The sequence below is a fragment of the Serinus canaria genome, chromosome 4 (genome assembly GCF_022539315.1).
Source record: "Serinus canaria isolate serCan28SL12 chromosome 4, serCan2020, whole genome shotgun sequence".
Taxonomy (NCBI): Eukaryota; Metazoa; Chordata; class Aves; order Passeriformes; family Fringillidae; genus Serinus; species Serinus canaria.
The window spans coordinates 14,706,659-14,733,686 of record NC_066317.1 but is presented as its reverse complement, the minus strand read 5'-3'; the positions used below and the strand labels follow the sequence as shown (position 1 = coordinate 14,733,686).

The following is a 27,028-nucleotide window of genomic DNA, read 5'->3' as shown; positions in this document are numbered from 1 at the left end:
AACCAATTGTACTCTTCTCTCCCCTCTTCTTCATCCCTCCTGTTTTCCCAATTTTTTTCCTGGTAGGACAAGAAAAGCAATTTAGTGGTGGAAAAGTTGTGCTGGATGCAATCAGGTTCTGTATTGTAAATACATCTGTGAGTAGTTTGTGGCAGCAAAAATGCTTCTGCCAGGTCTTATAAAAGAAATTAATTAAGAAGATTCCATTTTTCTTCTCCTTAAATTGTGCCAGACTTCATTAGTTGGACTAGGCATATGGAGCTTGTTTGAAAACTTCTATTGCTCTTATCCCTGGCTATTAAGAGAGCAGGACCAGGGAGCGAGCACGACTTGTTCTGCTATTTAATATAAAGTACATTTATGGTATTGCTAAATCAGAGTGTCACCTAAACATCAGCATCAAATTCCAAACTGATGGACTAGAGGGGGCAAACACAGAGAGGAGCAAAGCTCAACAAAATGTTTATTTCAGACTTAGAGCCAGGTAGGCACAATTAGCCCTCAAAGTCACCTTATCATCGCTGAAGTCAAAGCAGGATTTTGATGAAATAGTAAACCAGAAAAACAAATGAAATATTTGACTGACTCAAGCAGGAGAGGGGATTTGGGGGATAAGTGGAATAGGAAGAAGAAGGGCTAAGTAGTCCTTCATTTATTTCACTAAGCTTGAAAATTGATCTGCACTACCAGATTATTTGCCTGGCTGGAGTCCAATTCACTTCAATTTTGAGAGATCAGGCCTTAATTAGCAAGCATTTCAGTGAAAGCAGAGTGCTAATGGGAAGTGTGAAGGTTGCACCTAAAAAGCAAGGAAGAGAGAGATCACTGCAGCTGGGAGAGAGGGATCATCACCTGTGTGCTTGTTGTTGACATGAGCCTTCATATCTGCCTCTTCCATAGTGACAAAATCGCACGCCGTGCAGCAAATGGAGAACATCCACTGCTCCTTATCCACGTGGAGGGACATATGACTGACAAACTGGACATTCATCTCTGTCTCAAACCCACACACATGGCAGCTGCAGGCAGAGGAGAATTCAAAAGTAAAAGAAACATTAAAAACCAAATCAGAAACAGAAGCCTATTGCCTTTCCCCGAATTTGTAAGAGGAAACTCACAGCACAGTTTTCTGCTCTTCCTCGCTGCTCAGTGCTCACTGCAAAACTCTTTTGTCTGCTGAACTGCCTTTGAACTGATGGCCATGCCAATGTGATTAAGGGCAGGCACAATGCAACAATCCTGTACATGTAATAATGATGCTAAATAATCATAAAGTTAATTAAAAACTACAGATTCCAGATGCTGTGCATCACCTAACCGATTCCTTTGGGCAATAAGAGGCACTGCAGCTTTGCCAAGATGTTTAGTACAGCTGATACACTGACAAACAGAGAGCTTGCTGCACACTCCAGGAGTGATTTCCAAGCTCTGGAATGGTTCCCATGCCAAACTGGGATCTTGTGCAAAACTGCCTGGCAGTTTCAGTGTAAGCAAGTAAAAATGGGTTCAAACATTTCTTATGCTTGACTGGAAAACAGCAGTCTTCAGCTATGCAAATAATTAGCAGGGATACAGATTTTGCAGCCAGCACATAAACAGAGTGATACTGAGAGGCAGTGGAAAGGACCCTTTAATTTAACTTTCTTTGCAGAGTCCTCCTCTTGTTTTGATTAGGCCATTAACATTTAAAACAAGCCAGAAAGATTGGAAAAGGCACATACTCCAGGGCACTATTTTGCTTTCCCAAGGGGAAGCACTAGATAATCTAATCCAGCAGGTCTCATTTATTTCTTACTTCTATGATTTTGTAATTAAATCTGCTCTTGGCACTTTGACTAAAAGTAAGAGTGATTTGGTAATCTGCTTGGCCACTAGAGTGCACATCACAGTTTGCAGAGTGCACAGCAGTGCATACAAGAAGAAGAATGTCTAAATATCCATTTTATCTGGGCAATTCCTTTCAATTTGTCAGGCAAATTCTCCTGAAGGTTTTCTTTCTTTCATCATGCTGGTCACAGAATGTATAAAACTCTAGGAAACAGAGGAAATGTGGAGATTGATATGACAATTCTTGATAACACTTTTAAGCTATTGGATTTCATGGGTTTGGCTGAAGACAAGGGCACAGTCAGAGGTGACTGGAAGCACTGGGCTTTAGATTCACTGTGAATCTGTGTACCTGACAGGATGTTTCCAAACACAAAACTTTAAGGAACACTGCTTAAAAAGTTAGAGGGGCTTCTAAGAGCCCAGCCGGCTCACAAAGCCTCTTAAAAAAACCAACCCCACAGCAAACCCCTGAGTCCTTCCCAATGGCCAGCCAAGTCAAACAGCACGAAGCAGCCAGCTGGGGTTCGCTGCTCATCCTAAGCCAGATACGGGCAAGACAAATGCTGCAGTCATGGCTCCAAGCCCGCAGCACCAGAAGGGTGGCCCTGTCCCATGTCCCCAGCAGGCACACAAGGCAGTGCCTGGTGCCCAGTCCCTGTCTGGCTGCTCACCTGTAGTAGTAAGGGTGCTTCTTTCCGTCGCTGCCCTCGGCCGTGACGGCGCTGACGATGTCCTCGGTGTCGGTGCTCACCAGCTTCACCGAGTGCACAGTCAGGTGCTGGTTCAGGTTAGCACGGCACTTAGCAGCATAGGGGCACAAGTGGCATTTGTATTTTCTCTCTTCTAAAAAAAGGAGCAGAGAGATGTGAGTGTATACCTCAGTCTGCAGCCAGCTGCTTTGAAAGCTGCCATAACCAAGCGTGCATTCCTTTGGGTTTCTCCAAGAGGCTTTCAGGATGAGGTACTTGGGAAGCTCGACATTTTAGAAGTTCATAGGAGTCCACAGAAATTACCCAGAAAAAAAAACCCAACTAATTTGAAAGTAGTTTAGGGCAAGCTTTTTTAATTTGCTCTACCATTTGTAGTTGGATAATATAAAACTTTATAAACTGGAAAACTGGGGCAACTGCTGTTCTGGGAGCTGCAGCAAAGCCAGTGGAGAAACAGGTCAATAGTCTACAACTACTTCCTTTACCCAGCATCTTTTATTTGATTTTTGGACTTATTGTTGAGGTTGCCCATGTGATTGCTTGCAGAAAGCTGATAGTTGATGATTTTTTAAATTAAAATCTGATGGTAGGAGGAAGAGGAACACTGTATATCATCAGTCCAGTTCTAAACATGAACTAATGAAAAAGCTCACTCAAAGAACAGTGGAAAAAAATAAACTAATTCATCATGAGTTTCTGATGCTTCACAATTTTAAATATTTCTCTTTTTTATTTTAAATTAATCATTTCTAGATCCCAGCAGCACAGTTTTTAAGCATGCACCAGGCTGCATTTTGCAAAGGGTTGATTAAAATAACCATTATGTCTGCTTTTACAACCTTCTCCTTTGAGGGTCTGCTCCTCTAAAATTGAAATATAATGCTATAAGTGTGAGGGGAAAGGCATTCCATAAAGCAGCTTAGGACTAAGGAAACCCCACTAGACCATGGAGCATCTGAGCCTTTTCAGGATGGATCTGCTGGATGGCTCAACATACACTGGCATTATACCAACAGGATTTCTCAGCACTACATGGGAAATTCTTGCTTCCAAGTGTTATTTTATGCAATGCATCTCAGCAGGCTGACAGAGTGCACCTTCCTTATAAAAACTCTTGTCTCAGCTGATTTGGAGCAGATTCACTTCAAGAAAGTTGATATGGGGTAGAACAGCCCCTGTTCCTCTCCGAACTGTATGATGACAGCAAAGATGAACGAGTTATTCAATTCTTTCAGTTTCACAGATCTAAAACACTAAAGCCAAATCTTTTGTTGTTCAGTGACACTTGAAAAGTTCATCAGGTGAGTGATATTTCTGTCCAAAAAAACCGTAAATCCATCCAAAAAAAAAAAAAAAGGCTGTGCCTTCTCTTCAGAACTCCATTACCAAGCTTGATTATCAGTTGGTGTCTACAGTCTGATCTGCTGGAACCTGGACAAACTTGAATCGACAGGTTTTGTAAGGAGAAGTTTCACGTAGGCTGCAAAGAAATAAAATGTTCACTCCCCCAGCCTGCTCCGACACTATGTCCTGCTCCTGTGCTTGGCTCTGCCCCAGGTGAGCAGAGGATGGCTCACACACTCCTCTCCTGACCATCTTTCTCCTCTCTGAAACAAACCCCACAGAATTCCCAAGTGACAAGCTGTGACCAGCACAGGCAAGCCCTGCCTTACCTGTGTGCAACGAGAGGTGCCGGGACAGAGTCTGCTGGCGACCAAACACTTTTCCACACACGTCACAGGGAAACAGCTGGTCGTTAAATTTCCAAGATGGCAATCCATTTCCCACCTCCAGCCCCAGCTTTTCTGTTTCTATGCCAAAAAACACAAAGCCATCTTCAGAACTCTGAAGACTTGCAGATTTCATTCAGTAGAGCCCTGTAGGCGTCACATAAAATGCAGCACTTTGGCGGTGTGCTGTGTGATCTGGCACATGAGCTCATTTAGAAAGGAAACTCCCATTGCTGGAAAGGAAATGAATCTTTCATACAGGATCTTTCATACACACTCTACAGCAGACTGCTGAGCCAAAGTGTTCTGGACATAGGCAAAGCCAAGGAGTTGAACCAGGTTATGTACAGAGAGAAAGTCAAGAGTGAGCAGGGCAAGCAATAACCTCTAATTATGGTTTTGTGGAACAACCACTCCTTTGGCTTTTTCAGTCACCCACCTTTGCCTGGTGCATGAAGAAGCCTGGTCTGAGATGGTCTATCTAACACTGGAATATTATTCAAAGCTGAATAAAGATTTTCAGATTATTTCTTTTCTCCTGAGGCAGGAATTCTTGCTACATAGAATGACAGAATCATTTAGATTGGAAAAGACCTCTAAGATCAAGTCCACCCATTAACCTTACACTGCCAGGTTCATCACTAAAGCCATGCTCTAAAGTGTCAAATCTACACACACCCATGAGCAGTCTGACTCTGAAGGCCAGAAGATTGCTCAGACAAACATTAAAACAAAAGACACAGCACCCCAGTATATGGCTGACATCCAAGGTAGGCTCTACCCAGCACTGCTGTCCTCTGCCATAAAAATCCCCAGCAGCTCAGAGGGCCATTGAAAAACTGTGAGCCAGAGTGAGCTATTATCTTTTAATAAGTAGTTTTAATTGTTTCAGGAACAGACAGAGTCTGCAACCCAGAAAAAAAGAAACCCCACAGAGCATAGAGCACAAATATGAAAACACTCAGTAAGGAAGTAGAGAGAAAGGGACTGGGAATGAAGAAGAGAGAAAAAGGTTACACAATGCTTCAAGAAGTTGAAAGCGTGGCCAGTTTTGATTTGGACAGAATGGAGCAAAAAGCAGGTAGAGGCTGGGGACAGCAGTGTACTACATAAAACAATAAGAGAAAGAGTATCAGCAAGTCTTGAGTGAAACAATACTGTGTGCAAGGGCCCTGTTCCCTGAGGAGAAGGGACTGCTGTTGTAAGAGGTGCACAGACCTTCAAGGGTACTTTTTAAACACAGCAGCCAGTAGTGAGGAGCTTGGTGTAAATCTTCTAGTTCCACTGGAAGGAAGGATGGCACTGGCAGAGCACTTTCTCCAAACCAACACTGCCTCTGGGATTGCTGCCCAGAACAAGCTCCACAGTGCATGTGAACACGAACATGCCCTGATGGAAGAAAACCACCTGGCTGGCATTTCTAGGTAAATGGGGAGAGGAGCTGGGGACAGGACTTAGTTTGGCACAAACAGCAAAATCTTCATCCCATGAAGCACTGAGGAATAAAAAACCCCCCACCCTGCACTGGCAGCCCCTCACTGACAGTCAGCTACCACTGCAGATGTGACTACCATGGCTGAGAGACTCTCTCCTTCAGAGAGAGATCTTCACACAGCTCCACTGTGGTTTAGGCAAAGAGCTGTCAAATACTGTATTTAATTTCAGCAATAATAAAAACAATGCCTCATTTGGGGCAGAGAGTCCACATAGCAATCTCAGCAAATTTAGGGCTGGCCACACTTGCCAGCCCCTTCTTCACTTACTGCTGTTTCATTCTCCTGTGACCCTGAAATATGTACAATATTCACACCAGAGGAATTCTGAGCTACCTCTGAGAGCTACCATCCAACAACACATTTTTCTTAAAAAGAATTCTAGTTCGAAAACAAGTTCTGCTTATTCAAAATACTCATTCTGTGAAATTAAAAAGGAAGACACCCCCCCATCCCCTAAGGGCTGTAAGTGACCCATAACCTCTAAGAACTTCAATAAAGAAGGATTCTTTTTCTTGCTACCCTTGAGTTCCAAACAATGGAAAAATCTGACTCTGTGGTAGCACTACAGATGTTTTAGCAGAGCTTTTTGAGTACATAATCAAAACAGTGCTTCGAATGAAGAAAATAGTAATAATTATAAGAGAAGGTCACAAGGGTGTAGGTTGCTTCAATATGGTCACAACAAAAAATGAATTAATTGGGACATGTACCAAACAAGCAGGCTCAATTAAGTAAATAAGTCTCTTAACAATTCATTTCAGTATTAGTCATCAGCCCTCTTTTATCTCTTAAGAAAAAGAAATGTAATATCTTCTTCCCAATGAGGGATTGTCCTGGGAAGATCATAGGAAGCTGGAAAAATAGCAGCTTTCTGATTATGTCAAACTGGTGACAGCCAGTCCCTTGCAAAGCAGCTGCATATTTTTCATTGATGCAAAAGAAGACACTGAGGTGCTTTGAAAGTCCTTCTGTTTACTTGAAAGATGCATTTGTGGAGTCATAACTACAGTGCTTCTTCCTTCTGACTGAATCTTCTCTCTGCACCAAAGTGCCTTTTCTATTCAGCAGCTTCTTAGCTTGCTCATGGCAAACCAGAGCTGGTCTCTTGCAACAGGAGCCTCAGCACTTTTTTCCCAGCTCCAAGAAAAACCACCTATTTCCACCCATCCTACCCTCTGGGCAAGCTTTGGCTGCATGCTGGAAACTGGAGCTCTGTGTCCATGCACTGGTCCAGAAATCTTCCCAGAACATGCCTGGCCCCTGACCTCACCAGGGACCCGAAGAGTCACGTGAGCCAACTTCTACATTCATTCCTTGGGCTCTGGCTCTAACTTATTAATTAATTAATTAATGCCAGGGAATGGTATTTTCTGGGAAGTGAGTACAACTCTGGGCTGTGCACAATGTTCTCTGTGCACTCCTAAGCCCTGTTCCCAGCAGCCAGTATTGTCAGCCTTAAAGAACATCTTACACAGTGGGCAGGAAGAAGATGGACTGAGAGCAACTAATGTTAAATAATAAATCACCATTGTGAAAGATGCCTCACAGAAATCCATCATTCACCATGACATCACCTATACTAAAATGAAAAGGAAAACACAGAGAGGGAAAAAAATGACTTGATACAAGATTTCTGCTTTAAATGTCCACAGCAAATTCCAAAACTCTTATGTTAGAAAGTCATACAAGACAAAGTAATATTGAAATTATTAAGCAACAGATTGGATTTCTGTGTGAGTTTTGGAGTTTAAAACAAAATATGCTCAGTAAAATGAAAGGCCTCCAATTTCTCCAGTATAACATTAGGAAGAAACAGAAGGATTAAGACTCAGAATATTACAAAGCTAGCAATACAATTATTTTGAAATAACTTTGTGTAGAACACTTAAAAGCTAAGAATCTTATGTAAAGGTAAGACTTAATAAATATAGAGAAATACATCTTTATGGACACCTTTCCTGCCCTCCCATCACCTGGTATCACTCCCTTTCTAGCCACAAGTCAGCTTCATAATGAGTAGCTGTGTGGAGCTGAACATCCAAGAAGGTTAGGAACTGCCACCATTTGTATTTCCTCTGAGATGAGGACATTAACTGCAGAAACACTGTTCTGTGCCTCCTCTTCCCCTTCCAAATAGATTTAATTTCTGGCAAACAAAGCACTGCAAGCCTAAAAGAGTAACCATTTACCCCTTTCCTGAGGTGTTGGGCATACTTCTGAACACCCGTGTACTTTCAGTTTTCACATTTAGTAAGTAACCTTTTCCTCTTCCTCTCCAGCTGGTGATATCAATACAGAGAGTGTGTTAACCACCCCTTCTGAAAGTCTTTATCCTGAATTTTGTCAGGACATGCTTGGAGAGAGGACACCATAGCTGGTGGAAGCTGTAACTGAAGAAGAGGATGAGGTGTGACCTGAATACAAAAGTGACTGTCTGGAGTAATCCAATCAGCCTTGTGACTGCTGGTGGCTGTCAGGCTCAAGAACTCCCCAGGGACTGGCTTTGGACTCTTAGATTTCAATTATTTATTTTCTTTTACTTTGACATACTGGTCAAAGTAAAAGAAATAATGTAGCATAAAACCTGCTTCACAGGTTTTTATGCTACATTATGTTTTAATATGCTGTCTAATGCCCTGCCCAACTTTATCTCTTTATACAAACAATGGAAAGAATGAAACCACTATTTAAGTGAAAAAGACAAGCCTAAGAAGACAAACAAAACATGTGCTGATGTATCACTCAAAGAAGATAAATTAATATTTATAACCTTTGCTGGTTTATTGTCTGCTCTCACATCCTGTAACTCACTTAAAACAGCTGCTTCTCTGTTTTATCCTCACACCTCCATAGACCTTGGAAGCAACCAAATCCACAAGGGTAGATCCTTATGGTCAGATGGACTCCCATGGATATAAATGAAATAGATTATTCTCTGCAATAAGTATTCCATGTAGAGATGGGATTGAGAGGTGCTGATAAGCTTTAACATGGAAGGTCAAAATTTCTTTTCTCTCCATTCTTCTGGAAGTGTATGTCAGGGTTATATTGTGGGTTATTCAGACAGTTTGACACCACACAAATGGTCAAGGAGAAGCCAGGCAATTAATTTTGAAAATCAAATGAACAGAAATCCTGTGAAAATAGAGAGCGGTGGTTAGAGTGCTTTTAATAGATGCTGCTTGCAGGCCACCAAACCAAAATTAATAAACTGACTAAGAAACAGTGGACAAGGTAACCAGGGTTCTGTGAGCTCCTGGCAAGAGGATGAACACTCCTCTGCAGATGTCCAACAGGAAGGCATCTCACTTTGCTCAGAAAGACTTGGGACACTAAACAATCATCAGGAAACTTTTGGCTGCTCCCAGCCTGAGGTGAATTGCTGCTTTTTCCTTTGAGATCTGTCAAGTACCCCACATTTACCCAAGAGGTAAATCCACTGCATGCATCTCTACAGGAATGTCAGAAAAGCTTGATCCATTTGTAAGGTTATTTCTGTTTGGTTATGTCTAAAAGACAAAAACTTCAAGAAATTATTTATTCAGAAACAAGGTATTAAGGTCCCATAATCATGTAAACATTGCTTTAAAAACATTTATTTGCTCAAAGAAATTTTCTTTCCTTCTTCTGTCTGCATTTATCTATCTTATTATACAGTCTTCCTATTTCTGCAGTGTTCCCATCATCAAAGATGCATTTTATTGCTTTGGAGTCTTCCCCTTACATGTTCATCCATCACCTCTGGCAAGCACACTGTATTTAAAAATTGAGAACTCCTTTTATGAAATATGTAATTATGGCTCTGTTGCAAGCTTGTTTGCCAAAAGCCTGTGAAAGGTTCCCAAGCTCAAGAATATATTGACTATACAGAATTGCAGGGCTCCAAATATTATATATCTTACTCCCTTTCCAACTTGCTTCCACAAAGGTTTTATTTGTAGGGCCAGAATCCTTATTTCTAGTAAGTCAGTGAAAATAAACAGTGGAATCCTTCCAAGTACTGTAGTTCCTAAGGGAGGTATCTCTCAATTTATCTAAGGTATCAGAGATCCTGATTGGCCCTGCAGTCTTAATTTGTCACCCCCTGCATCGCTGCACCCTGTCTGCTCTTAGTTCAGGGTGTATCTTTTACTGTGAGCAGACTCATCCACTATTAGCTGAGATAAGCAGTTGCTTTCTAGACACAACATTTTCCTATATTTCTCACAAAAATACAAAGAATACAGAAAACTCTAGTTCCACATGTGAGGAAGTCTTGTCATTTTTGTTTAATAAGCCCCAAAAATCAGCACATAATCAATCAGAATGACAGAACAAATGCACAGAGGAAGCAGAAAAAGTCTGCTTTTCAATACAAAAACTTTAACAATTAATGCTCTCATTTTTTCCCCTCAAAAGCCTTGCAAATGTGTAATGCTACTATGGAACTTGATAAAAAGCAGGAATGTTATGATAATTTTAAATCCTCTATACAGAAGAAAGTAGAACCAAGTGATTTTATCTATCAGTAGCACATTACTTAAGCTGCTCTTTCTGAAAACAGCAACCATCAAAGTTGGAAATACTTCAGTGAAGTGCTTGCACAGCCCACCAAAAGAAACATTAATATTGTGCACAGAAGTAGTCCAAGTGCACAGCAGACAGCAGCACTTGAAAAGGTTGCTGAGAAACAATAAAGATGCCAGGGTTTGGGAAAAGAATAAAAACAGGTAAAAGATGAACTTTAAAGTTGACTCCATAGAGAAACATGGAAAAAATAGTGAAGCCCCTTCACTGCTAAGACTGAGCCTATTGCTCAAAAATGGACAATCAGAAGCAGAGGAGAAAATCATGGCAAAGAGAAGACTGGGATGACAACATCTGACTTTAAAACACAAAGCCACTCCCACATTCTACCTTTGCATCAAATCTCACACCTATTTTCACTTCTCTTTTACTTCTGAGCAAACCATATGACAAGATACCTTGCCATAACCTTCATCTGCATTACAAAGCTCTGGGATTTGCTTTTATTCTCTGCATTAAACTCAAAACTTAAGAAACAACCAAGAAGAGAGAAAAAAATCCAGTAAATTCTGTGCAAGGTGGCTGAAGTTGCAGATTTTTGAGGAATCTTAAAGCTACAATAATGTTGCAGTCATTACTTGAAAACTACTTTTACAACATGTACATCATGGCATCAGTTTGAGGATAATGCTGGGCAACAATCTCTATTTCCCCCAGCTTGTATTCCCACTGTCTTGCTATAGCATGAAGCACAAACAGGACTGGCTTGTGCTAACTGCATCCCTCACACAAGAAGAAAGAATAGAACAACATAAAATTCCCAACAGATGCAAAGTCAGGCCCTCCCCAAGCTCTGAATTTGCTGGCTGAGAAGTAGCAGTCCTGGAAGAATCCCTTTATCTCCCTGCATGGCTCCAAGGGCTCCTCCATCGTTCACAGTTATCACAGGGAACATCAGCTGGGTTTTGTGCCTGCAGATGAGGTGATGCTATATGGCCCAGAGGAAAAATAAAAAATGGCAGATTTTTTTTTTTTTCACTGATGGTGCTGAGACATTCTAAAAAAGGCAAAGGAAGCACCAACAAATCTGCTCCCAAAAAAGGGTTTTTCAAAGCTTTACCTCATCATTGTTGGCCAAGAACAACTGAGCCTTCAAGTAGCAAAAGGCTCTATCACCATTACTATATTTTTCTTGTGTAGAAATAACAGCTATGGTTAAATTCTGTATCTATTGTCAGAGAAAAACCTGGTAATGTGGTCTCTTATCTTTGCATAATATATTTAATTTCATATCCTCCTGAAAATATATTCATGAAAACAGTTAGATGTACATAATAAACTTACCTAAGTTTCCTCTAACTCACTCCCAAGCAGGTGGCCCTCACATCTATCTCAAGCATTTACACTGCTTGCAACACTTCTTTTGGAAGCTCCAACACTGAGTTCCTGTGGACTTATGAAAGTATAATTTGCTCCTATTGCTATTTTTAAACCAAAGTTAATTCGTTTCCATAATGCCAACAGGTTTCAACCTTTTTAATTTTTTCCTTACAATTCTGCTTAAGACACACTTCCAAGAAACACTTTTAAAAATCACTCAAACATTTGTGCACATTAGGACCATTAAGGGGCATAGAAATTTTCATTTTTTGCTTTTGTTTTTGCCAATGTGACAATTTTTGCTTGCAAGTCCACAGGAAATATGGGTGTTTCTTTTCTGTAGAGAAGATAATAGACACACCTAGGGCACTTTGCAGAGGCTAACAGTAGTAGTTCCCCATCCAGCATTCAGATACAAATAAAGACAAATTGGCCTTTAGATTATATTTTTCTTTTCAGCTTTCTGCCTCTTTTGGGATGAAGCAAAATCTTCTGTACTTGGAAGAAGCTGATAAGCAGAAACCTCAGTGGGGGATAAAAATAAAATAAAGCACCAAATGCAGGTTGAGTTCCTGAGCTGAGTGAATTAACACAAAATATTCAACACTGGATGAACAAGTAACCACAAACATTTGGCCAGAGCCACCTTTCCCAAGGTGCTTGTGATTGCTGCTGTGAAAGAAAACGTTTTTGCTGCTTTTATTGCAGATTCCCCAAGTGATAAACATTGAATCATTTTGCCATCACACTGCCATTTCCTTGAGGCCTTTAACTCACTCTTTTAAAGATACTAACATCTCTCCTTGCTCTCTCTCCCATCACCAGCCCATGCATCTACCTGTAAGCCATCCCCTCCTGCATAATTCTCCCATCTGCCTTCTGCTTTTGCAGGGCACCAGTGAGCACAACTGCCCCAAACTCAACTAAAACACACAGTAAAAAATTAGGGCAAATTTGTACTCAGATTGAAATCATCCTGTAGAAGAAAAAAAACCCCAAACCTGTCTTCAGCTTTGCTTAAATTACTTTTAAACAATACTCTTCATGTCTATCCATCTGTCCAAACAGCTGATGAATTTTGCATTTAATTTACTCTTAGGCAGACAAATGTTATAGAGGACAAACTTGTACAAGATAAGATAGGTGAGGACTGAAGAGTCTCAAGGTAACCCTAAAGAGAAATGTCAGGATTGATGTGTTCCAATTCCTTTTGCAGAGCTAAAAAGTAATTTTAAAATCTGTCTCTCTATTTCAAGTTGAGCTTGTATTTGGAAAAGTTTCATCTTTGGGAAACAATTTGACTCAGTGCTGATGCTCACATTTACAAAAGATTCTGATATTAGGAAAGACAAAAGAGGATATGAAACCAGAGACAGGTTTGAATGAGATGCAAATTCTAAACCACAGCATGCTGAGTATCAGTAAGCCAAATGCCTCATCTATGAAACCTTTTTCAGGCAGTTGTTCAATCACCACTGCAGCTTTGTTACTGAACTTATATCTCAGAATTAGAGCAGGAAGGGACTCCCAGAGGCCAGCTTGTCTCTCCCACACCCAGAGGCACATCAGTCACTCACCAAACTTACCCATCAGTCCCAACAGATTCTTTTCTTACTAATTTTTTTAAAAAACCCTCCTGACACAGAGGCTCCAGAGGCTCCTCTGACAGTTGTGCCAGTGCAAAACCACCCCTGTGTTCTACTGCTAGAAAGTTTCACTTGGTGTTTAGTTGCAATCTCCTCTGCTGTCATTTAAGCTGGTTATTCCTTATTCTGCTCACATGAACTCAGGCAAGGTTTATTATTTTCCTCTCAAAGCTGTCATTTTACATATCTGAATACCATTATCATATCTCCCCTCTTTTCTTCTCCACACCAAAGAAATTGGTGAAATTCTTCAACCTTCATGCACAGCTCATGTGTTCTAAACCTCTGACCACTGCTGTCTCCTCCACATTGTTCTTGGATTACAGAGCCAAAAATTGAGCTCTGGGCTCCAGCTGCAGAGCAGAATTACCACATGTGCCTTACAGACAACATTCCCAACACTCCAGCCAGATGTTTGTCCTTTCTGCAATGCCACCTCTTAACACAGTGTCTGACCAACACTAATGCAGATCCCTGCCTCGAGCTGCACTGCCTGGCATTCATCCCTCCCCTTCCTTCGTGGCACTCACCCTTCCTCCAGGCACAGAACTCTGATCTCACTGCATTGGCTGCTATTTTTCATTGTTTCTTCAGTTCCTCAAGGTAAGTCTGAACTCTAGCTCTGTCCTCTGAAGTGCTTATAGCACCTCCTAGCAAGGTGTTCTGCAGACATTTAATAAACATCCTTTCTCCCCATCATCCACTGCATTAATGAAATGAATGAATGCCAGAGCAAGCACAGCCTCCTGCAGACGCCACCTGGTCCCTGGGCTGTGACAGCTACACCTCAGCCTTAATTAGAGCTGCACCTACCCTGGGTTTCCCTGCTCACCATGGGCATATTGTGGGAGGACACACCAGAAGCTTCACTCAAACCCAGAGGTCATTAACTATTGTTAGGCTTTTTTCCATATGCACCTCCAAGTTGGTTCCAGTTGCCCTTCCTGAAGCCAACAGGCTTAATTTTGCTGTTTTCCCTTCTTCCTTTCCCAAAACCAATTCTACAACTTTGTGCTATTCTCTCCCAAGCTGTCTTCTATCACATGCATCAGAAGACAGCTCCCAAGAATTTGCTGGGTAGCCCTATGCTATCCCAAATTCTCTTCCCAGAATAATACATGGTAGACAAAGTCCCACATTTCTCACTAAATACTTCCAATGATTGTAGCTGCTCAAAAAACCCTTCTCAGATTTGACCTCCATTTGTGTTATCTGGTTAAGAATATTTATGGCAGCAATGGTTTTACTTTTTCAAAAATCACTTGCTATTGAGTAACTATTACTCAGCAAACATATTATGGTAAGTTAAATAATAAGAGTTGCCAAAATAATAAGAGATGTCAGTGAGCGTTTTTGCCTGTATGAGAACACTGCATGGTATTGGAAAATAAAATTTACCCTATATAAGGGCAGCCCATGGTAAAACAAGAAACACAAGTTTTCAGATAGATGTCAAGTGCCTTTCAAGACAGCCATTAGACATGAACTCTTCTTGTTTTAATTAACACCTTTCATCTAGAAGGTCCTGTAAACAACTGGCAAAATGATCAGTGCAGTGACTTCACAGGGAAAAGAAGTGGAATCTATGTGGCCACATCAATTTGTGCAAAGTCCTGCTGTTTAGCCTGAGAGGCTGGCCAATTCAGCAGGAGCTGGTGAATTACTGGGCTGCTCAGAAGGATATGATCACATTCCCTGCCCAGTAAATACTGATGGTTAAGCAAAACTAAGACATGTACAACGATGCACATGCTGCACCTTTCACTTGTCCTGCTTTAGCCAGAAAACACACCATACACATGCTTGAGCATGTTTTTTTCAAATTTGCTGATTTGAAATTGTTTGTTCTGCATAATAAATTATATTTTCAGCTCTGAAAGGGACTCTGCTACTAATGAAAACCCTGTGGCTGCTCAGGAGAGAGCCTCTATTGCTGCACCACACGTGCAGGAGATGCAAACCTGCTTGGGAGCAGATCCAGAACACACTGCAATCAGTTGAAGCCGCCTTGGCTACAATCCCATGGAAGGAACTAGAAATGTGGAAGCCTCTGCTGAATGGCTGAGGTGCAAAGTGGTTGTCAAGGCAGCTGAGAGCACAGGGAGAAGGCTGCAGGCAGGCAGGGGGATCTAAGGCAGGATGTGATAGATGGAAAACATGCCAGAGCCGCTATCAGGCACTTCAGCACTGAATGATGGTGAACAAATTCTGCAAAATCTGTCTGGCTTTGGAGAACTATGCCAAGTACAGCCCACTTCTCTAGCAGTCCAACTCTCTCACCTTCCTAGAATGACTTTCCACAAGTTGCCAGCTATCTGTCTCCTGCTATCAGACTGCAGAGAGCCACACCAGTGCCTGACTGTCCCTGGCCTTCCAGAGAGCTCACACCAGGCACTTGTACCCACAAGTCATTCTGTTTGTAGGAAGAGTTAGCATGTTGGGGATAAGGAACTCAAATCAGTTACTAAAATCAATCTGCCACCCCTTTCCTACCATCTATGAAGCTGCCACACAGGTTGGATTTGTTAGAGGGACATCTCTCCTGGACCCTTTTTTTATGCACCTGAGTGGATTTTTACACAGCCATACACATGTACAGCCCTGTGTACACACACCCACATAAAGAAGAGTATTTGGTTGAATCTTACTCCCAGACAAGTACCAGAAGAAAAATAAAATTAAAAGGTGCTTTTGAGGGCTGAGAGAGGCAGACTTTGCACGGCTTAGGGAGTACCTACAATTGTGCCCTGCAGGCAGCAATGACTGTGCAGCATCTGCTTCCAGCATCACTTTCCCCAAGCACTTTTCAAAGAAATTCTAAGACAGAAATGAACAGCAGGACCAAGTGCCTGATAGAACATGCCTCGGTAGTGAATTAAATGCCACTCTCACTTTTCTACCCTGACAGGAAGCCAGCAGGGGTCAGGGACTCCCATCATCAGGAAACTGAAGGAGGTATCCAATGTCTTGGATGAGCAGAGCTCATAACTCAGACCAAAACTGAAAGCAGATAAAATGACCATGAGCACTAATAATGGGATCAAGCAAGGTGGGGAAAAAGCACTGTGGAAGTCAATTCACATGCACGTGCACTCCCCCCCTGCAATTACGCTGGCCATAAAAATTGCTGTTCCGTCACAGGGACAGAAACAGCTGCCAGGGGCTTGAAATATTCTTTTAGGCTTTCAAAAAAGTCTGAAGTCCAGCAAACATGATTAAGGGAATGGAGCAGGTGTCATACAAGGAGAGCCTGAGAGAACTAGGACTGCTCAGTGGGCAAAAAAGGTGACTTGGTGGGATCTTTCCAACCCAGATAAATACCTGATGGGGTGAAAAAGGATGAAGTCAGGCTCTTAGTGATGCCAGTGGAGAGGAGGCAAAGGCACAAATGGAAACACAAGAAAATGCGTTTAAACATAAGAAAACAATTTTTCTTATGGTGGTGAGCAAGGTCAAACATTGGCACAGCTGGCTCAGAGATTGTCCAGAGTCTCCATTCCTGGAGATATTCAGAACCTGATTGGACATAGCCTTGAGAGCAAGATGACTCTGCTCTGAGAAAGAGACTGGAACTAGACTTTATACCTCAGTCATTCTGTGATTCTCTCAAAAATAATAATCCATGGGTTCTGCTGTCCTGAATAAATTCAAAATCGATTGCTTGTAATCATGCTCTTAAGCCCTGGCTTTCATTTACAAATTCTAACGTTTGAACATTTTAAAAAAGCCTTCCTACAGTAAATGGGATTACCCACAATGTGGAGTTAGAGGCTTTTTGGCAGATGTAAGCAAACAACAGTAAGAAGGTGTGAATCATTCTAATTAACTCCATGGGTACGTAGCAGGGATGCTCCACAAGGGCAATTTAAATGCCAACATTTCACTGCCGGTCACTTCAGCGGAAATTCACAGGGTTTGTCTGTTTCATGGTCCCCTAAGGCCATTTTCCAGGGTGACAGAAGCAGCAGTGATCCCACACATAGAAATCAAACCCTCAAGGTGTCCCTTTGTTTCTCAGTGTGCTTACAGTGGTCTCATGGTGATGACCCAAAATTCAGAGCTGGTTGCTGTAGAAGGTTGCAGAAGTTTGGTTTCCTGCAGAGCACAAATCAGAACAGAGCACAAATACTGCCAGAAAAGAGTGGATATGAGCACCTCTGCTGGCTGGACCAAAAGAGCTCTTGCCATCTACTTTCTAGATGCTTGGAGTCACAGAAAAATACAACATCAAGAGCTATATTGGCCTTAAAGCATCTTTGAAAAGGAATTAGGCAGGAAGATACATACAAACTCATACTAAAGAATGTGGCATCTGCACACCACCACCACCATGACTATTTATCATATTCAAGCTAAAATTTTAAACCCTCAGGAGTTCTTTTCCAGCTACAGTATCAGAAGAAAATAAACAAGATGAAGTGTGCTCATGGGCATGCCAATCTCAGCCAAAAGCTGAAATTTCACATGGTTGAAGGATACAGCCTCCCTTCACCCTGCTCACATCCCACCACTCCCACAAACTACCAGTGAGAAATAGGAGATTAGTTCACTACTTGCCCTGCTGTGGCCACAGAGGTGTTTGCAAGTCCTGCTGTGAGCAGAGTGTGCAGAGATGAGGCCCTGGGAGCAGGCAGGTTTTCACCTTTTGGTGTTCTGGAACTTACAGTGGAACTACTGCTCTAGAGAAAAGGCCAGTGTGGGTATGAACAGGAGCAGGAGCAACCTGCACATTTGTAGAATAGTCCTGCAGTTCCAAACATACTGGAATCTTTGTTCCACATATTACCTTAGATCCATAAACATAAAAATGGGCTGATCCCACTAATGACATTATCAATAAAACAACTGAAACTGCCAAAATGCAAAATTTTTGCACTATGTTTCCAAATTTCTACTGAACTAAGCACCATGCTACTGATTCTGGACAATCCTGAAGAGGAAGCACATCCTGTCTGTCATCCTACAGGTCAGAGCAGAGTGTGGACACACATGGCAGAGGAGGCTCTGATGCATTTCAAAAAGGGACTAGAGCTTTACTGGCTTTATCTCACTGAAACAAACCAACACCCAGTAAATTAAGCTGTGGTAAAATTTAAAAAGAGAGGACTTTTCCTGGACTACAACTCCCTAAGACCTACATCCTCCAGTTCCAAAAGTTAATTTTAGCCATGTGAAATTCATTTACCACCATCAAAATTACAGTGCTGCAAGTAGTACTAAGTTCTCACCAAAAAATGGACTAAAAAAAAAAGTTACTCCACTACAGATGGGATTATTTCAATTTTTGGTACTGTCAATGGAAATGAAGGAGAATACCTTGATAAACAGGAGAGGAATAATGAAATATTATTACACTATACACAGATAGATATACATGGAGAAAAAAATCCCAAAAAGCCATGGCTGAGGTTTTCACCAATATTAATGAAACATCCAGAAAAGGAATAATGAATATCACTCATCTGGCTTCCAAGAAGGCAGGTTTGATTTACAGAATGAGTCAATGAGATGGTGTAAAACTATTAAAGTACATTAAAGACTGACTAAGGGTCAGGAAAAGCAGCATAAGATCAAGTTTTTTTAATTTATCCAGTGATCTGAACTGAACTATACAGTCTGACATCAAACTATTCTGTCAAAAGAAGAATCTTATAAAACAGAAGATGAAAATGTCCTTTTTTAAAGTGACTGTTTGACATAGAAATTTTAATTTCTTATCCCTACCTTTTGCTAGATTAAAAGAGGCCACATTCTTATAGGGAGCAGCTGAAATTATTGAATTGGTTTGGATATGACTTTGTAATAGACATTACTTTGATACTTTTGAGCAAAGTGTGTTTGGTTGATGTAGATATCAAAACTATTTCATTTCAATTTTTGAGTAAAAATGAAGTTATTTGGACAATAAAACTAATACAGAAAAGTGCAATATAATAATATGGTTATTAACATACAAAATACCTTAAAAAGTGAGAGAATCAATTCCCCAAATCTAACTGGCAAATTTGAATTATATACCCTAGAAAACCCTGTCTTCCCTTCTCAGAGTATTAGGAATTCACCACAGATTATCAGGGAGATACCATGACTTCTGTGGGTCTGATGAGTCCCTTCCTGACAGCTGGTGGAGATTTCATTGTTAGTTCCTTGGATACCTGAATTAAAATAACTCTCCTGCCTGTGATACTGCTGATTTATTTAGGATTTTTTTCGCCTCCACTAAATACCCTTATCAGTGCATTGCATTCACACATCTTTTAATATTCTTCCCTAATTATTTCATACTCCTTGGGGGATCTTATCTACTCAATGCCCTACAAAGAGTGCTCTGCCACTTAAAGACCCGAATTTGCAATTTTCTTATAAACTGGCTATAAAGTGAAGTGGTTTGTGCTGAGGGGGCCACTAAGCTTAAGTCTCAAGGACTGAACTTTGGACCCATTGTACTTAAAAATCCTCTTTAATAGCTTCAACACACACACTTACATGAAACCCCCAAACAAACCAGAACTGCATTAATGGAAGCAATATCAATATGCAGAAATTTCAGAGTACTAAAGAAATCATCTTGAGAGCTAGAATAACAAGTGAAACAATTCAAATTACAAGGTCATATGCCTAAGAGTGTAGGAACAAGAATTTCTGTTGCATGCTGAAATCATCAGCTGAAATTATAAAGGAAAAGAAATACATGTTACTATTTGACCAGCAAGAGAGACACCAACATGTTCTAGTTACAAAGCTGTGATTAATCAGGAGAGGCATTTCCAATATGCACTCAGAAGATTGCAGGCTGCTGAAAAAGTCAGGGATAAAACCTCCTATGAAAGAGCCCATATAGCTCTGACTACTCATATTTGCAAAAATTAATGCCCCTAACCAGAGGCAGAAAAAGGCTAGGAAATGGAAACCCTCTCGTTTCAAAAACCCAAAAGACTGGCTGGCTCACTTTCCCAAAATGAAGGCAGGATTAGAGGAATGTAAGGAATGGCCCATCAGATGGTGAACATCTCAAGGAAGAAGAATTATCAAAGCTGAAGGACAGCACTGGTGAGATAACAAAAGTAGAACTTGCTGTGAATAAATTCAGGCTGGAAAGAGAGTGGTCCCAGTTCTCCAAAGGGGTGAGCTTCTGAGACAGCATCCTCATAAAAATAATAAGGATGATGGGGTTTAAGATGGAGCTGGTAATGAATAAGACTGCATAATGTTACCTAGTACAGAAAAGAATCAAATTTGACACATGAAAGATCTTACTCTCCTATGTTCCTGTCACTTTTCCCAATTCCTCTACAGCTAGGGTGCCAAAAAGTCTGCAGACAGAAAGTTGGCAAGAGTCTGGGGACACAGCGCCCATTTTGGTGCTCACTTGAGAAGCGGCAACCTCATACATGGGGTTCCACCAGGGCCACTGGACTGGGAATTTCCTATCATTTGCTTCTGCTGCTCTTTTCTACTTCTTACTGTCCTGTTTCAGGGATGGAGTAACACAAAACAAATCTCAAGCAAAAGCATTTTTATGTGGGAGACCACATACACACTTCCACAGCATTTTCTGTAATGCTTTCTGTAGGCCTTGCACAATGGTTTGTTTCTGCTCCTTAATGCTGCTCTTTGAAGGGATAAAATGTTTTCAGAGCTATCCATAGCAGAACATAGGCTATTTCTTCTTGCAAGGCTGACACTAACAGGAAATTTACCTGTGGGTATTCTGCTGCTCTTTTACATGAATATAATATTTGTAATTGATTACAAAGTTAAATCACATTGATGTTACTGTGAAGTTGCACTTCAGGCCCAAGAATTTGTTGCGAAGCAGATAAAAACCAACATATTTGGAATGATAAGAGTTGTTCCAAAAATAAAAATGTAGCAGAAACTGGCTTTTTAAAATTTTCAGCATACTTGCTACTATTATATATCACTCTTATAACCACAGACCTATCAAGGTTCCACAAAACAGATTATGGAGCAGCACAAACATATGTAAACCCAGTTCCTCAGAAGCCTTTCTAACACTCTAGGATGATCTAACCAACAAGATGCTTTACATCATTTAAGCAGAAGATCAAACATGTCACCAAAACCCACTGTACTTCTAGTGGCCTCGCTGAAAGAGAAGTCTTAGAGAGAATTCAAATTCTTCTGCATTTATCTAGGTATGATGTCAGACTCTTGCTGCTAGAGGCCATGTCCTCTGAGGTATTGAGCCCTGCCTGAGCAGTCTGTGGATTCTCATCTTTCATCTGGGCATATGAATATTCCATGTTATGCCAAGGTCAAAAGCCAGGATTGAAAGTGCTAACCTGGTTTACATTTTAATACTTAAAAGCACCACACCTGAACTGGTTCTCCTCACCCAGAGGTATGGAATCCACTGCTTCCTTGCAGAAGTGTGTCTGTGCACAGCCTGGAGACCCTTGTCCTTATCCTACAATTTTTTTCCTTCTTGTTATGCATATTTACCCTTAGACAGCATCTAGCTCTTACCCTCATCTGCCACTTTGCAAGCTGTCAAATGACTATTCAAGCATTAAAAAAAATGAAGGGTCTGTTAAGTTGTAAATTAAATGACAGTCTATAGCTGAAAATTAGCAGTAACGTGCCCAAAAGTTTATTGATTGCTAAGAAAAGGTGAATAACCCCCCCTACAGCTGACTGTGTAATTACTGACCTTTAGAACCCCAGAGCTATTAATTTAAGAACAGATAACAGTGAACTAGCAAACGAGTTATTTTTCAGCAGGATAGTGAAGGCACATATCAAGTTTTTGCATGCGTTCAGTGCGACCTTGAATAGTATTATTACATGCCTGTATTTTCCATTTTAATGCAGAATATAACCCAAGCTATATCTGGACATAAAATGCCTGTCAACTAGTTCACAAAATCAGTGGGAAGGCACCCACAGACACTGTGGCCTTTCAGTACATTTGAAGAACTCCACATCCTTCCAGAGAGGTTCTAAATTACTGCTAAAGGCAGGAAAATTGTATTGCCAAGCTCAGCCACCCCGGTACATGTCCTGCAAAGGTTTCACCTGTACTCTGGAAATGGAGATGGAAATGGCCAGGAACAGGAGAATAGCAGACAGTAATTCAGCATCAGTACAGCAGCAGACACACACACACACACAAAAAAAAACCCCTCACCTCTCTTGATATTGCTAAATTTAATCTGCAATAGACTATTGCACAATTCATAGAAACAGCAGCCTAAAGACTATTAACACAAATGGCCCAGCAATATTTAACTTTTCTCTTTTTATGCCAAATGATCAGCAATTATAATGGAGAAACAGCTACCTTTTGACAAAGCAAAGCATATTTTAAGAGCATTGTTCAGGTGGTGGAGTTTACAGTAAGAAAATTTAAAAAATATCTGTTAACTGGAAGTAATGAAAGAAAAAGGTATCTGACCTGGTGCAGAGGTCCTTCCATGAAGAGCAGTTTTGCTGGGCAGGAGATCTTTTGAGTTGGAAGTGAATGGTGATTGTCTAAATGTGTCTTCAGAAAAGAAAGGGCTATAGGAAAAAAACAAGATGCCTTTTTTTAAAGAAAACAGCAGTTAACAGAAGAAGAAATAAATATGAATTTTGACCTCAACATCTTAATAGTGTAAGAAATACCATCTTGTTAAAGAAATGGTTTCACTTACAGAATTCATGCTGAAAAATAGGCAGACCATGAGGCAACGTGCTCTGGTAAAATTGCATTTCAGAGTGAAAAGTGAAGACCTCACCAAAGGCTTTTAACTACATTTCAACATCTCACATTTGCTACATCACAATACAACATGGATCATTAAAATTAACACTTCAAAAATTTGCATTCAAATCCATTGTCATATCTGAAGAGGGCAATCAGGAAAGATAAAAAATATAATTATTTAATAATCTGAAGCATACAGTAGTCATCTTTAAAACAGAACTTTTCAAATATTATGGTAAGATGCTGAATAGTTATATTCTGGCATGGCCTTCCATGAATTAAACTGCCCCCGTGAATTTGATTTTTAAAGCAGGAAACAATTCATAAATTGAACAGGTGTATCCCAAAGAGCACCAAGCACAAAAATTACCAGCTACATGATTCCAGAAAGAATATTTTGCTTTAGTTTTAATCACCAGGTAAAGTTAAAAAGTTAATTTCAATGGTGAAAAGGCATCTCTGCCAAAGTATTTGTTTTCTGCTCAATTAAAGATCATAACAGAAATAAGCATTCCTTGTCTGCAGTACAGACAGACATCAGCAAGAGGTACATAAAAACATTCAAAATTGAAAACTACAGTCTTTCTTGAAAAAATGCTTTCTAAGGGAATGTATTCCACCTGCACGCAAACTATCAATTTCTTCCAAGCAAAGTGAGAATCACTTTAAATCTGATCTTTACCAGACTGAGAATCCTTAACAGGCTGGTGTACAGTGGGTGTTTTAAAGCTGCAGAACAGGAGGCCAGACCATTTCTGCAGCCTTTTCTTACTCAGGAATAAAATCCAAGAATCTTTTCAGGATAAAGGACCTACTATGAGGCCTTACAAGATGTTGCACAGGGGGTAGTCCAGACTCAAAGTACGTGCCAGCTGCGCCAAGCTGACCTCACCAGTCCAGATACCCAAAGTTTCTGTCCAAAAGGCATCACTTGCCTGTGCTTTCCCCTCATGCAGTTTTTCTGCAGAGTGAACAAGGTGTCTCCACCAAGTCACTTGCATTCTTAGTCAGATCTCTTCTGCCTCAGGGAAATTTGCTGGTAATTAGTTGACTTGATTGTGAAACACTTCTGGCAACCACGTTGTTTTACTTTCCTATTAAGTTTTTTGGACACTATTCATTTTGTGCTGTTCCACATTTGACAGTTAATGGGATATTTTGGTCTTCTACAAAAGTCTGTACACATCCATAAGCAGTCAGCATTAGGCTGTGCTGAAGAAGAAGGCGTGAAATTGTCCCAAACCTGAACAGTTTGGTGAATGCCAATAGCTGAACAATGCAGGATACTCCAGAAAACAAGTAACCAGGATAAACCAAAACAGCTCCAACACACATGTGCAAAACTTAACTTCTTCCAAGACTCACACTCCCACTCAGGGGTGACATAATACAAAACAGACTGACACTGTATAAAAATACACCATGATTTATTACAACATTCCTCTCACTGGTTCAATAATGATCTGAAAGAAAAACAGCAATAAAAAATGTTTTATTACTATTGTAACTCTTCAAAATCCTGTAATCTGCTCGGGTTTCCATGTTGGCCTTTCCGCTTGTGTCTTAGATTCAGTCACTGGGACACTGCTCACTGCTGCTTCTAAGCAAAACAGATGGTGCAGGGTTTATCTATTTCAGGTTAGGCCATAGATCATGAGCAGGTGCTGTTGAAGGCCACATCATGTCATATCCCAAGGATCTCCCTCTCCTCCACTGGCCTCTGGTGAATTACAGAACCATTCTTGGATGCCTCTTCTCTGCCTTCCTCGAGAATGGCAGCAGTCTCTTCAGAGGGGGCCCTATCATTATTCCTATTTCAGCAGATCTGTCCTCCGATTCCCAGTGCAAAGTGTGGAGGGAGGAGCTCCTGCTTCTTAGCAAGAAATTACACAGTCCTCAACCACTGTGCTAAGTCCTTTCTGATGAAGGTTAAGCTTTAGGATATTTTTTATTTTTCCTCTGGCTGCACTTTTCCAGTTTCATGGCTACACAGTTCTCTAGATGAAAGAAACTTATCTTGGCATCTTATGCTGGCGTACTCGCTTCTCCACTTTCTGTCTTCTCATCACAGATGGCAGCTCTACCATCTCACTCAGCCACTGAACTGTGAGGAATCCTTCCCAGTTCTGGCTGCTTAAGCAAAGTCATGTGGAAGTATATGCTGGAAAAGTCCAGGAATATTCACAGGAGGAACAGCAACAGATAGGGGACAGTTAGAAAAGCTAATAAGGAATAAGACAGCAAAAAGTGCTTGAGTACCCATCTTGCTGGGGTTTGCTGATTTAAGCCTCAGCAGGGACACAGCTAAATCTTTGTGCTTCCCAGCTACTCACAGGTGGACAACACTGACCTCACCTTGGCTCCCTGCAGCTGTCAGCACATTGTACACAACGATTGTGATTCAAATGCCTTTCTGTCATTACTCCAGATGTGGGTTGGTGAGCCAAACTGCAAAGCCACATGTTTTCTTAATGCAGTCCAAGTGCCTCTATCCTCCACTGGCTTCTCCATCACATTCTATTTTTGAGAAGGCGTCATACCCTCACCAGTAAAGACTTCCAGCTGTTTATTTGGTTTGGGGTGGTATTTTTTTTTTTTTGGCAAGGTCTTTCAAGTCAATCTGTTTGAACTCACAGGATTTAGTAGACTGACTCACTTCCCCTCTTTAAGAAGCTCTCCTCATTCATGTCTTCTTCTGCTGATAAATAGGCAAGATAAGAAAAGCACCCAGAGAAACTGAACCAGGCACTCAGCATTTCATGCCCTGATGGGTAACAGCCACTGTAAGGACGTCTCAGTAAAGCTCAACACGAGTTTGACAACAGCCAACTGCGCCATCCTCTTAAAAGCTGGCAGCCAAAAGAAGGGCAAGTTATCTTTGAACTGTCCTCAACCTTTCCAATTGGGATTATCTTTGATAGATCCAAAAGTAGCTCTGGATTCTCACACCAGTCCTGCTGGTAACATCATGAGACACTGAAATCTATTTTCAACTATTTGTCAGCCCATCCCTGCAGTGCACCCTGGATGGTTAATGAGTAGTTGGACAATATGTGCACTGCTCTCTGTTGGTGTCTCAGGCTTCTACTTTTTAAGCAGCACAGAAAGGCTGTGCAGGCTGCATATCCGATAAATTCCCACACTAGCAAATATGGGAAGCATTCACTGTAACCAGAAGCCAAAAGCTCAATTGAATTATCTTTCAACTTGTAACATCAAAAAGTCCCTAATGTACATTTACTGAGCTGGTCAGTTTATTAAAAACAAGTTATTTATTGCAGCTACCATGAATGAATTGGATAGGCCTAGAAATTTAAGTACAATGTATTTCAGAGACCTCTTCTTTGCAACTGAAATGCTTTTCTGTCTGGGCAAAGTTGTTTTAAATTAGCACTGAGAACTTCTGTAAAGGGGCTGCAGAGGCAAGAAGCTCTTACTCTATCTTTGAATGAACTCTCATCACTTCAGTGTGCTCAGTCTCCACTCCAACCACAACAATTAGGGAACTTTCAGGTGAGAAATACATCCTTGTCAATTCCTGCCCACTCCTCCTACCCTGCCAAGGGCTCCTAAGCCTTTACCAATTGCAGATACCACTTACTGCCAAGAGCTTTAAATCTTCCCATAGGGACACTTCACCTTGCTGCTCATGGACACATAAACACCTTGTGGGCTTCTTCCCAGCCACAGTGCTGTACAGTGCACATTTCTTTAAGAGCACAGGCCACAATAGGATCATGTTTTTAACTCCTGCTTAATTTAAATTATTGAAATAAAGTAATTGTAGTCTTTAACACATCTTGTTAGCACTGTCTTACAGTCTAACTTTTAAAAATTAATCTCTAGAATGTATTGAGATGACATAAATACTGAATTGAATTTTTTCTAAAGAAATCCAGCTAGACTTAAAACAATCAAAATCCCCTCTTCTTACACTGGTCCATGTCTTAAAATCCAGTCATCAGCCTGATCTTCCCTCAAGCACTGCATATACCCTGCAGTTTCTTGTAAGTTTCAGTTT

The 27,028-nt window shown here is 40.9% G+C and overlaps 1 protein-coding gene across 4 annotated transcripts in view; it reads right to left on the bottom strand.

The window, feature by feature from the left end:
- The window catches only part of ZNF827 (zinc finger protein 827), a 100,049-nt gene that overhangs the window by 9,177 nt on the left and 63,844 nt on the right, over positions 1 to 27,028 (bottom strand). For all 4 annotated transcript variants that reach the window (XR_007777485.1, XR_007777486.1, XR_007777484.1 and 1 more), the window contains 4 exons: positions 22,717 to 22,820; positions 4,214 to 4,351; positions 2,502 to 2,673; positions 853 to 1,019 (listed from right to left, as the gene is read on the bottom strand). Coding sequence is in view for 1 of the 4 variants with exons in the window: in XM_050973890.1 (XP_050829847.1) it covers positions 853 to 1,019; positions 2,502 to 2,673; positions 4,214 to 4,351; positions 22,717 to 22,820 (581 nt within the window). In the remaining 3 variants the exon portion in view is untranslated. The remainder of the gene's footprint in view (positions 1 to 852; positions 1,020 to 2,501; positions 2,674 to 4,213; positions 4,352 to 22,716; positions 22,821 to 27,028) is intronic.